General features: G+C 45.1%; 1 protein-coding gene across 3 annotated transcripts in view; it reads right to left on the bottom strand.

Moving 5' to 3' along the window:
- The window catches only part of NOXRED1 (NADP dependent oxidoreductase domain containing 1), a 53,960-nt gene that overhangs the window by 28,206 nt on the left and 13,058 nt on the right, over positions 1-12,696 (bottom strand). For all 3 annotated transcript variants that reach the window (XR_003943445.1, XM_030215370.1, XM_030215371.1), the window contains exons 4-5: positions 11,060-11,240; positions 3,275-3,429 (exon numbers count right to left, since the gene is read on the bottom strand). Coding sequence is in view for 2 of the 3 variants with exons in the window: in XM_030215370.1 (XP_030071230.1) it covers positions 3,275-3,429; positions 11,060-11,240 (336 nt within the window). In the remaining variant the exon portion in view is untranslated. The remainder of the gene's footprint in view (positions 1-3,274; positions 3,430-11,059; positions 11,241-12,696) is intronic.

Here is a 12,696-nt window from a genome sequence, read left to right as displayed (position 1 = left end):
CCAGACTGTGCACTTCCGCAGCCTGGGCAACAGCCCTAGACGCACTCTCAACCGGCGCTCGCAATAGCGGGGGAGAGACATGCTGCGCATCCAAAATGGCGTCCGGCGCGAAACTCCGCGAAGGAGCCGCGCGGGAAGAACGGCGCTTAACTTTAGCCGCTTGTGCCGTCGCCCAAATTAAGGGCGTTCATGGCATTAATGTCTCCAACCTCAAGGGCGGCCCACGAAGAAGCCGTCCGAGCCGCGTGGCCGGCCAAGATGGCGGAGGCGAGGAGCGGGGGATGGGCGTTTATGGCGGGAAAAAAACCGCCACGCCGGAGGAACGACCGGGACATTCATCGGTCACTAAACTGTCACCCATCAAGGGCGAATCAGGTTGTAAAACCCCCGCATCCCCTCTAGAAGCGCTCCAGCGATCCGGGGAGCGACCCTTTGCGCCCTCGCCCTCCGACGCCATATGCCACGAGGAGAAGAATCGGGGAACCCCCTGCCCGCTATAAAAAGGTAAAATTACCTGCTTGCCGCTCCGAGCTGTAACGAACTGGTGTCCCAGTGAGTAGCTGCAATGAACGTTTAAAGAAACGTCGAATTAAACGCCTTTAAAGACGTTTAAAATTTTTTTTTTTTTTTTTTTTTTAAACGGAGCCAGCGGGAGGGGGGAGAAAAGGAGGGACCTGGCACCACCAGGTTTGCACTTGCTCAAAAGAGCCCTCAACCCCAGGCCTCAACAAAACCTAAGGATTAGGCTTGGAGGCCTAGCCAGAGCTGCTGCTGTGTGTGACCACCACCTGCTGAGATAGAGAACATACTGAGGAGTTTCCGGCAGCACATGACCACATATAGGGAGGCAAAAGTTTGCTCTCTATCTCCACCTGCTGGTAGATGGACACAACCCACCAGTCTATGGATTGATCAGCTTGATGATATGGAAGGAGGGATTTGTCCTGAGAGCGGAGGTTACGGGCGGGAACGTAGGGGGAGATGAGGGTAGAGAGGTAGTGAGGAGCCGCAGACCGGGTGCATTTGTAGGTAAGGAGGAGAAGCTTGAATTGTATGCGGTATCTGATCGGAAGCCAGTGAAGTGACTTGAGGAGAGGGAAGGTATCTCACAAATCCCAAAATTGAATCAATGTGGCTTATAAACAATACAACTGCAAAAGTACTAAATTTCCACAATTAAAATGCACAGAATATTCCCCTCATACCAATGGAAACAGGGCATCCTACCCTCCTTTGCAACTATTGTGCTAGAGTTCCAAATGCCAGCTCACACAACCAATTTACAGAAACGCAAAAGGCTGTTCATATTGTTCAGTTCCAAAGGTAACTGGTTAAGAACATAAGTGTTACCATACTGGGACACACCAAAGGTCCACCAAGCCCAGTATCCTGTTTCCAACAGGGGCCAATCCAGGTCACAAGAACCAGGCAAGATCCCAAAACAGTACAATGCATTTCATGTTGCTTATCCCAAAAATAAGCAGTGGTCCAGGGACTTTTCCTTTAGAAAGCCAGCCAAACCTTTTTTTTTTAACCCCGCTAAGCTAACTGCAAATAGGCGGGACAATGTGGGATACAAATGCTACAAATGAATAAAAATACATTCTCTGGCAAAGAATTCCAGAGTTTAATTACATGTTGACTGAAGAAATATTTTCTCTGATTCATTTTAAAATTTACTACTTAGTAGCTTCATTGTGTGTCCCTAGTCCTAGTATTTTTGGAAAGAGTAAACGAGCGATTCACGTCTACTCCACTCATTATTTTATAGACCTCTATCATATCTCCCCTCAGTCGTCTTTTCTCCAAGCTGAAGAACCCTAGCCGCTTTAGCCTTTCCTCATAGGGAAATCGTCCCACCCCCTTTATCATTTTCGTTGCCCTTCTCTGTACCTTTTCTAATTCCACTATATCTTTTTTGAGATGTGGTGACCAGAATTACACATAGTATTCAAGGTGCAGTCGCACCATGGAGCGATACCATGGAATGAACTACCTGAAAGGCTCCGCTTAAACTCTGGAATTCGTTGCCAGAGAATGTGGTAAAGGCGGTTAGTTAGCGGGGTTTAAAAAAAGGTTTGGACGGCTTCCTAAAGGAAAAGTACATACACCATTATTAAAATGAACTTGGGGAAAATCCACTGCTTATTTCTAGGATAAGCGGCATAAATTGTTTTGTACTTTTTTTGGGATCTTGCCAGGTATTTGTGACCTGGATTGGCCACTGTTGGAAACAGGATGCTGGGCTTGACGGACCTTTGGTCTGTCCCAGTATGGCAATACTTATGTACAGGATCCAGCCTGTTTTAATCAAAAATGTGGAAGACAAAGTGGCCATAAAAGGCTGGAGAGTGTACACTTACAGAAAGGATGCATAAAATATGAAGGACAGTGAGTTTTGTGCAAACTTCAACGGCGCAAACGCTCAGAAGCTGGAAATGGACAAGTAGGACATAGGTAGAGAGAAGAGGAACTTTGCATGTTAAGCAATATGGCGAGAGTCTCTTAACTCAAATGAGACTCTTAATAAGAAAATCACTAGAGGAAAAACCAAAAGGAGAGCATAGTCACAGGTTTCTATAATTGAACCTTGGGGCGAGAATTCCTTCCTCTAAGCAAGCACAGACTTAAGTTATTCTGAATAGGATAAAATAGGATAGGAAGCTAATTAACACTCTGGCTAATATCCCTGAGCCACAGCTTCTATACAGAGATACACTGAAAGAACAGCATCAGAGAAGGTGCATTCATGCCCACCTTGCTATACAAATAGTAAGGGAGTCGACAGATTTTCTGCTGTAGAGCTTATAGGCTGGAGTTAAGAGAATTTCTTTTCCACTCCTTCAAAGTATTTCAACCCCAAGAAAAAGTTCCATAAAAGACAAAACTTAGCCAGACTGAAAAGAGTGACCAGTGGATAGGAGTTCATCCAACCTGGTTAGCCAAGGACCTCGATGATGGTGTTCCACCACCATCCACTGGAGACAGAGAAATACTGAGCATTCTAAGGCTGAACAGTGCCCTAAGGCAGGCGAATCATTACTTTGTTTCTCTGTCTCCATCCACTGGTCATCAGTTCTGGACTATGCTAAGGAAGGATCAACAAGTATGATTTTTAATTAGAATACAGTAAATACTGAGCCCATTCTTGCTTGTTCCTGTAACAATTTAGGAAACTCTGCTATAGGCTGAATGTCCCATCAGATTTACAATATCAGCTGACTCCCAACAGTTAAAGCTGGACTAATAAATACAAGGAAAGGATGCTATGTACCTCCAGGGTGCCAAGGACATGTTGCCTGTACAATGACTGCGTCACGCAGTGCAGTAGTAATTTTTCCACTGGTTCCCCAGATGTGGCTGTCATCGTTAGCCTCATATTGGTACTCAGGTCTTAAGATGTTGCTGTGGCAAAGCAACGTTTTCAGTCTGCAACAGAAGAGCTCAGCATCAGTCTGCAGAAGAAACTGAGTGTGATAACAAAAAGATCTAGTATACACAGTATACACGAGAGGCAGAAAGGGGACAGGGTGAGCTTCACTATGCATGTCGTTGCTCCTGTACCATAATTATGAAAACTTTCTCAACTGCATTAAAAGTACAGGATAGTGCCTGCCTAGAATGCCATAGTTTGGGGGCAGCAGGCCAGCAGCTATAATAATGACAGCTTCTACTGAGCTCTGCTTGCCTCAGTCACCCTGCTTTCATGTCCCAGAGCAGCAAGACTAAACATTAAAAGAAAGACACTTAAACGAAGCACACAGAAGCAGTCACTTGTTGGGCTCTGCCACATTGTCTTCCCTCACGGTATGTGCACACTGTGACCCTGCATAGAGGGCAGGATGCAAGAGTTGCATGCATGCAGTGTATGAGGGCATTGCATGGGTGGTTGTGCTTTAAGCGTAATAAAGATTGAAGTAGGCTATCACAGATTCCAGGATGCAGTGGATGGTCCCGTGGCTGACCCTGTTGAAGCCGCATCAGTGGAATAGAGATTTCAAGAACAATGAAGACCTGACTGATGTAGTTTGCTCTTCCGTGTCGATGTCAGCCAGAGGAGGTGAGAGGGAAGGCTGGAAAGGGAGAGTTCTGCATAAGTACATAATTATTGCCACACTCGGGCAGACTGAAGGTCCAACAAGCCCAGCATCCTGTTTCCAACGGTGGCCAATCCAGGTCACAAGTACCTGGCAAGATCCGAAAACAGTACAATACATTTTATGCTTCTTATTCTAGATATAAGCAGTAGATTTCCTTAAGTACATTTTAATAATGGTCTATGGACTTTTCCTTTAGGAAGCCATCCAAACCTTTTTTAAACCCCGCTAAGCTAACTGTTTTTACTACATTCAAAGACACAGAGGCAGAGTTTCTAGGAAGGGAGATTGGAGCTCATATGGTCTATGGAGATGCTTATGCTGCCTGTGCTTGGTGGAGGCGAGGGGCAGAGGAGAAAGCTCCTGAGGTTGGGAGAGGCTGCATTGCTTAATGTTTGTCAAAGTTGCCCACTGCTTGCAGCTACCCTGGATCAAATTCCTGTGGACTCAGGAACTCTCAGTCATCACACAACAGCACTACGTGGTTCATATTTCTTTAACCAGAGGCTGACTGAACTAGATCGGAGAGCGAGAGGATTCAAACTGGAAAATAATTCCGCATATCTTTGTGGTATTTTGAATTCTTCCGTCAAATTCCTTGTCTTTCCACTCCTCTAAGGCAGAGATCTCCAAACTTTTCAAGAGAAAGGTCATATAGAACAGTTTTAATCACCAAAAGGGCCACTGGGAAGTGAACCCGATCGGAGTTTGCTGTCATGCCATAACACTATTGTCTTAATTTATACTCAATTATTCTAATTAGGATAACAAGAAGGGAGTTTTCATTACAGAGTTTTAATTACATTTCATTACTTTCTGAGAAGCAAACACTAAGGGGCTCATTTTTGAAACAGAAAAACATCCAAAAAGCAGCACCAAAGAGGCAGATTGACTTCTTTTGTCCAAAATGTCCAAATCACTATTTTCAAAACACATTCTTAAGACTATTTCTATGCAGTTTGTCTGCAGTGCACCCAAATCACAAGGAGGTGTGTCAGGAGTGGGATTTGGGCATTCCTAGAACTTGGATGTTTTTCTGCCATAATGAAACAAAGTAAAAACATCCAGGGCTAAAAGTTAGATGCTTTGGTCTAGACCTGTTTCAATTATTGCTAGGTCACAAAAAGGTGTCCTAAATGACCAGATGACGAATGGAGGGATTAAAGCATGACCTCCCCTTACTCCCCCAGTGGTCCGCTCACCCTCTCAAAGATGTGAAAGAAACAGTACATACCAGCCTCTAAGACGGCTTCAGATGTCATGGCAAGGCCTATTAAAGCAGCAAGTAGTTCCCTGGAGTAGCCTAGTGGTTGGTACAGTGGACTGTAGAGAAGGTGACCCACTCTGTTAAACTTGTGGTGGAAAGTGTGAGTCCTCCAAAACTCACCAAAAATCTACTGTACCTACATATAGGCGACACTTGCTGCCATAAGAGCTATTGTAGTGGTCTACACTTGGGTACACTAGGTTTTTGGTGGGTTTTGAGAGCTCCCCATATCCACTGCAGCACCTCCTAGGGTGTCCCACTGCTCTGGTGGGATGTCTGTGTGGCCAGTCTACTAAGACTGCTGGCCCCCCAAAATGTGGGACATAAATGTAACGAAAGAAAGAAAGAAAGAAAGAAAGAAAGAAAGAAAGAAAGAAAGAAAGAAAGAAAGAAAGAAAGAAAGAAAAGAAAAGAAAATCGCATCAAACACAAAACATCTAGGAAATCACCATTTTCAAAACAAAAAGATAGACATTGAAAATGCCCCTTTACATAAATCACACAATATACCATACAATCTTAAGGCTCTTTATATTAGTCTAATATCCCTAGTACCTTAACAAGTTTTACTTAACAAGCTGTGAAAACAATCCAAGACCATCTAAACTTCAGGAAATCACTAAAAACCAACCTCTTCAAAAAGGCCTACCCCACCAATCCACCATAAATCCCCATACCCAGCAACACAGCATAACCAATGGTCGTACTGGACAATATACAATCATCACTCCCTTCGACCCTCATGTTGCCTGATACACACCTACCTCTTGCAAACACAATACAACCTTGTATTTATCAACCGACTTGGCGAATGCCATTACGATACTATGTGGGGTACAAATGTAACAAATAAATAAAAATAAATAAATACTAAGATGTAGACAGCAGTCCAACAGCGAGAGGGGTGCTATCCAATTTTTTGCACCGTGTGCCACACGTATGATTATCTTCCAGCTGGCAAATGGTTATGTGTGTGTGCTTGATGCAAATAGCTCCTAGCTCTCAGAGTCCGTTCTCTTTAGGCTAGAATAGACGACTTGAAGGAGCTGAGGGAGACAGAGAGGTACATAGAGGAGACCTTCAGGGATGCTGTAGAGAAGTCCAACCTCCAGTCTGGCAACTCCTGGGCTGTATTGGAGGAGGGAGGTCTCCTAAAAGGAGAGCATCACCCTGGTGAAGTAGGAAGTAATCCTGTACCCAGGATCTGCCCATCAGGGGATGCAATATCTTCTTGCATCGAGGATGTGTCTTCAGGAGCTTCTGCCCAGGAGACGGCCATTGTAGTTGGAGATTCGATCATTAGGCATATAGATAGTTGTGTGGCTGGTGGACATGAGGACTGCTTAGTCACTTGACTGCCTGGTGCGAAGATGATGGACCCAACGCGTCAGCTAGATAGGATTTTAAATAGGGCTGGGGAGGAACCAACTGTCTTGGTACATGTGGGTACCAATGACATAGGAAAATGTGGGCGTGAGGTTCTGGAAGCCAAATTTAGGCTCTTAGGTAGAAAGCTGAAATCCAGATCCACCATGGTTGCATTTTCAGAAATGCTTTCTGATCCACATGCATAGTAACATAGTAAGTGACGGCAGATAAAGACCTGAACAGTCCATCCAGTCTGCCCAACAGTCACATTCATTATCAATCTAAGATTGAATCAACAATGAATGTGATATTATATTTGGCGTTTCTCGGACATAGACCGTAGAAGTCCACCCGGCTCTGCCCTTATGTTCCAACTACTGGAGTTGCCATCAAATCTCACTCCAGCCTATCCGAATCTATCTTGTCATTTGCGGGATACACACCATAAAAGTCAGCCTGGCACTGTCTTCACATTCCAAATAATTGGATTTTCCGTCAAAGCTCTCGCCAGCACATGCTAAACCGGATCGCTATATGTGGGACTCAGACCATACAAGCCAGCCTTTTGACAGTAGACCATTCATCAATCACTGGGCGTCATATACCGCTCCTATTCGATGAAGATATAGACTAGCCCCTGACGCAGCCCTATTGTTGGGCAAAACACGGCCTGTGTCGGGCATTTGTCTTACATACGGTATCGTCAATAAAGTTTTTTGGATATTATATTGATCTGCTAGTTTGTTTTCCACGTTGGATTTTGCAGATCGCTTACCTTGTTGTTTTCAAGGGTTGCATATCATTCATTTTCTAAATTAGAGATCCTCTGAGTTCATCCCGCACCTTTTTGAATTCCACCAGTTTTTTTCTCCACCACCTCCCTCGGGAGGGCATTCCAGGCACCAACCACCCTCTCCGTGAAAAATAATTTTCTGATATTACTCCTAAGTCTACCACCTCGCAACCTAACATATGACTCCCGTGGATTTATACTCCCTAAGTGCTTCACTTTGCACTGAATTTTACTGCCAAACACTAGACCATCCTTCTAGCTTCTGCAGATCCTTTTTCATGTTTTTCACTCCCTCCGGGGTATCCACTCTGTTACAAATCTTGCTATCACCTGCAAAAAGGCAAACCTTACCTTCTAACTCTTCAGCAATGTCACTCACAGGTATATTGAACAGAATCGGTCCCAGCACCAATCCTTGAGGCACTCCACTACTCACCTTTCCTTCCTCCGAGCGAACTCCATTAACCACCACCCTCTGGTGTCTGTCCATCAACCAGTTCCTAATCCAGTTCACCACTTTGGGTCCCAATTTCAGCCTGTTATTCAAGAGCCTCCTATGAGGAACCATGTCAAAGGCTTTGTTGAAATCTTAGTAGATTACATCTAGTGCATGTCCTCGATCCAGTTCTCTAGTCGCCCAGTCAAAGAATTCAATCAGATTCATTTGGCAGGATTTACCTTCAGTAAAACCATGTTGTCTCAGATCTTGCAACTTATTTGATTCCAGGAAATTCACTACCCTTTCCTTCAGCATTGCTTCCATTACTTTTCCAATAACCAAAGTGAGGCTTACCGGCCTGTAGTTTCCAGCTTCTTCTCTGTCACCACTTTTGTGAAAAGGGACCATATCCACTCTTCTCCAATCTCACAAAACCTCTCCCATCTCCAAGGATTTATTAAACAAATCTTTAAGAGGACCTGCCAGAATCTCTCTGAGCTCCCTCAATATCTTGGTATGGATCCCATCCGGTTCCATGGCTTTGTCCACCTTCAAATTTTCAATAAACACTTTCTTTTGTGAACAGTGTTATATTTGCTCCATTCTCATATGTTTCTTTGCCAGTCAATTGTGGTCCTTCTCCAGGATTTTCTTCTGTGAAAACAGAAGTATTTGTTTAGCACATTTGCTTTTTCCTAGGGCTGTACATCGATCAAAAATTTTAACTGCACGACTAATCATGATTAAAAATTTTAACTGTGCGATTAATTGCATAAAGCGTCCCCCTCACATTTTCACCTGTATAGTGCAAAATATTGACTCAAAATTGACATACTGTACTTCAGTGAAAATAAAATCACTTCTCTTACTTTTGTTGCCCAGTGATTTTATTTTTCTAATCATCTTATTCCCTGTCTCTGGTTCTGTTCCTCTGTCTGTGTTCTGAACTCTATTTTCAGGGCATCCTCACTATTTTATTTTCACTTCTCCTTCACTTCATCCCCTGCAGCTTTATCTCTCCAGCTGCCCCTTGTTCTCTCCTACCCCCCCCCTCCCAGCACTGACAGCCTTTTCTTTCCCACCACCCCGTGACTCTCTCACAGACTCTTCCTCCCTCCTGCATATATTTTTCTCTCCTACATTGAACCCCTCCCTCCCCGATGCTTCTGCAGCTTGTTTCCTCCTACCCTCCCCCCACCACACACTGGCAGCCTTTTCTCTCCTGCCACCCCGTATTCTCTGGCATTTCATTCCCCACTCCGTGCAGCCATACAAACTTGCCTTGTACACACGGTGGCATTAAGCACACACTGCTCCACTCCTCTGTAACCAGACCCTCTCTCTTTAACATCTGACTCCTGGAGTCCTGCAGCAGGAAACAGGAAGTTTCATCAGAGGAGGCGGGACACTAGAGAGGGAGGGCTCCGGTTACAGAGGAGCAGAGCAGTATGTACTTAATGCTGCCATGTGTACAAGACGAGTTTGAAGGGCCGCAGGCAGTGGTGAGGGGAATGCAAAGTGATGCACATTCAGAAGAATAATCCGAATCATAGTTACTTGATGCTAGGGTTCACCTTGGGAGTCAGCACACAAGAAAAAGATCTAGGTTTCATTGTAGCCAATACACAGAAATCTTCTGCCTAGTCAATGGTGGCAGCCAAAAAAAGGAAACAGGAAGCTAGGAATTATTAGGAAAAGGATGGTAAATAAGACCAAGAATATTATAATGCCTCTGTATCGCTCCCTAGTGCATTCGCACCTTGAGTATTGCATTCAGCTCTGGTCGCTGTATCTCAAAAAAGATATAGTGGAATTAGGAAAGGTTCAAAGAAGAGCGACCAAAATGATAAAGGGGATGGACCTCCTCTCATATAAGGAAAGGATAAAGAGTTTAGGACTCTTCAGCTTGGAAAAAAAAGACAGCTGAGGGGAGATATGATTAAGGTGCACAGAATCCTGAGTAGTGTACAACAGGAAAAAGTGAATTAATTTTTTACTCTTTCAAAATGTACAAAGGTGGAGAGGTGTGGTAGCCGTGTTAGTCCACTCTTAAAGGTTATCAATAGAAATCAAACAAAATAAAACATGGAAAAGAAAATAAGATGATACCTTTTTTAAGACACTCAATGAAGTTATATGGAAATACTTTTAAATCAACTAGGAGGAAATAAGTTTTCACTTGAGTAGTCAAGGTCTGGAACTCTTTGCCGGAGGATGTGGTAATAGCGGTTAGCGTACCTGGATTTAAAAGGTTTGGACAAGTTCCTGGAGGAAGCGTTCATAGTCTGCTATTGAGATGGACATGGGGGAAGCCACTGCTTGCCGTGGGATTGGTAGCATGGCATATTGCTACTCTTTGGGTTTCTGCCAGGTACGTGTGGAACTGGATTGGAAGCAGGATACTGGGCTAGACGGACCATCAGTCTGACCCAGTATGGCTATTCTTTTGTTCTCTGGTGGTGGTGGGCTAGGAACCCTGCCAGCCTTGCTTCCTTCACCACTGTCAAGGTACAATTTTCTCTGTGGACACGTTGGAAAAATGAGCACCACAAATGCACCTAGCCCAAGGCCATAATTTTGGAAACCCTGCTGAAAGGTATCCTTAAGACCCATGTCGTACGGCTTTTGCTGCAGATTTTGCACCATTTTGGTACCCCCCATCAGAGGGCCAGCCTCCAGAACTGGACAATCCTCCAGCTTTACTGAAGTGTTATCACCTCTCCCTGTGCATTCCAGCACTGCACTGTCTAACACAGTTTCTACCCCTCTCTCTGCTCAAGCCCTGTGTTTCTTCATTACTTCCTTTGAAATTCATTCTCTGTTTTGCTCATGTTCTTTATTCTCATTTTGTTAAATACATTTTCTCCTCATCCCTCTCATCTTTATCACACTTGCTTTGATCCCTGAAGCAAAGCATATAACAACACATTTTAAAGTAGATACATAAAACAATATTTTTCAGCTTCCTGTTTTTGTAAATGTGCTTTCCATTCAAGTGCTGCATTAAACTGAAAGATCTGCAACAGTGCCTATGGATAGTGTTACCTGGGGGATGGGGGTCAGTAGACCAGGGGCCACAGGTGGTCAGGGTTTACCTGGCGATGGGGACAGCCGACACCAGACTATAAACAATGCTGGATTCTGGTAATTCTGCCTGTATTTCAGAACAGATATTGGGCAGCTGAGATGGAAGGCAACACAAGAAGAGCACCTCAGCCCAGGCTGCAAGGCGACAATTGTCATAAAAGCAATTCACCCCCAGGCTCTGCAGCTCCTCTATGAAACAAAGATAAAGTTATGTGGTTACTGTGTTAGTTCTCTTGAATGTATAGAAATAAAAAGTAATTAAAAAATATATATCTATATATATAAAAGGCACCACCAACGTTCTAATGAAGCCTCACTTCCGGTTTGCATGGTGGTGTAGATATCCGGTTTTCCCCATGAGTGTCTGGCCCGAGCACTGACACTCATGGGGAAAACAACGAATGACAACCACATCCACATTACAGGAGCAGGAGTAGGGAAACACACGGAGCGTGTTTCCCTACTCCTCCCCCAGCCTACAAAGCAACCCTCACTGCCCCCCCAAACAAAACACCCCGAAGCCAAGCCCCTACCCCCCCTTGCCCCATCACACAACCCCCTACCCCCCTCGCAGCATCACAGAAGCCCCTCCCCCTGCCACAACAACAAACCCCCTAGGAGTGGATCCAGAGACGACAGTCCCTCCTACACTCCCTCTCCCAAGTCGCCGCCGCTCCCCCCTCTCCCTCCGCCCAGCAACTTTCCCACCAGTCCCACCCACACACCCACCCAACAGACCTGCCGTGCCGCTCCCATCTCTGCCCGAAGCAGCAGTACCAGACCAACAAAAAAAATATCAGCTGTTTACACGGCACCGCTGGCAGCCCATCAGGATTGCCTGTTGGCTCTGCAGCCGCTCCTCTCGCCTCTCACGTCGCTCCTATGGGGTCCTTCTCCAGGGGCAGTTACGTCGAGGCGCGAGGACCGGCTGCACAGCCAACTGCCACTCCTGATGGCCTCCTGCGGTGCCTCGCCTGCTTCGTACAAACAGCTGATGCTGTTTTTGTACCGCCGCTACTGCTGCTTCGGCCACACATCGGACCTGCTGCCGCCTCTGTGGATGGAGAGAGTTGCTGGCCGCATGGAGAGGGGGGAGCAGCGGCTGTGACTTGGTGAGGGGGAGGGGGACAGTGGCTGAGCAGACATCCGGGGGGGGCAGCAGCCGACATCGGGGGGGGGGGGGGGGAAGCAGTGCTAGCGTCCATTTCATTGCTCTCTGAAACGGGCCTTTCACACTAGTATATATATATTTCTGGGAAGGGACAGGTTAGGAAGCATAATGTTAAAAGGTTGAGGATATGACTATTATGCTGGTCTTACTCAGCTATTGTGATTTGACACTTTGTTGTATTTGGAACTTGTTGACGAGTTGTTTTGCTATACCATCAATAAAAAAGTTAAAACATAAAAAAAAAAAGAATACAAGGTGGTACTTTTTTAATGGAGTAACTTAATATGTTCTTTGAGTAGATTTTGGTATCTAATACCCCTTCCTCAGGTGAGGACAGAATGAGCAAATGATGACAATGCTAGAAAAATAAATGAAACATAAAAGAGAAAGATGGAAGGAAGTCAGAGCCCCTCAACAGATCCGTCTGCGACTCCCTGTATTTGCCCATACTGGCACCACAAAGGGAGAAATCAA

The sequence above is a fragment of the Microcaecilia unicolor genome, chromosome 9 (assembly GCF_901765095.1).
Source record: "Microcaecilia unicolor chromosome 9, aMicUni1.1, whole genome shotgun sequence".
Taxonomy (NCBI): domain Eukaryota; kingdom Metazoa; phylum Chordata; class Amphibia; order Gymnophiona; family Siphonopidae; genus Microcaecilia; species Microcaecilia unicolor.
Note: the sequence above shows the minus strand (reverse complement) of the source record. Positions and strands in the feature narration are given on the sequence as shown.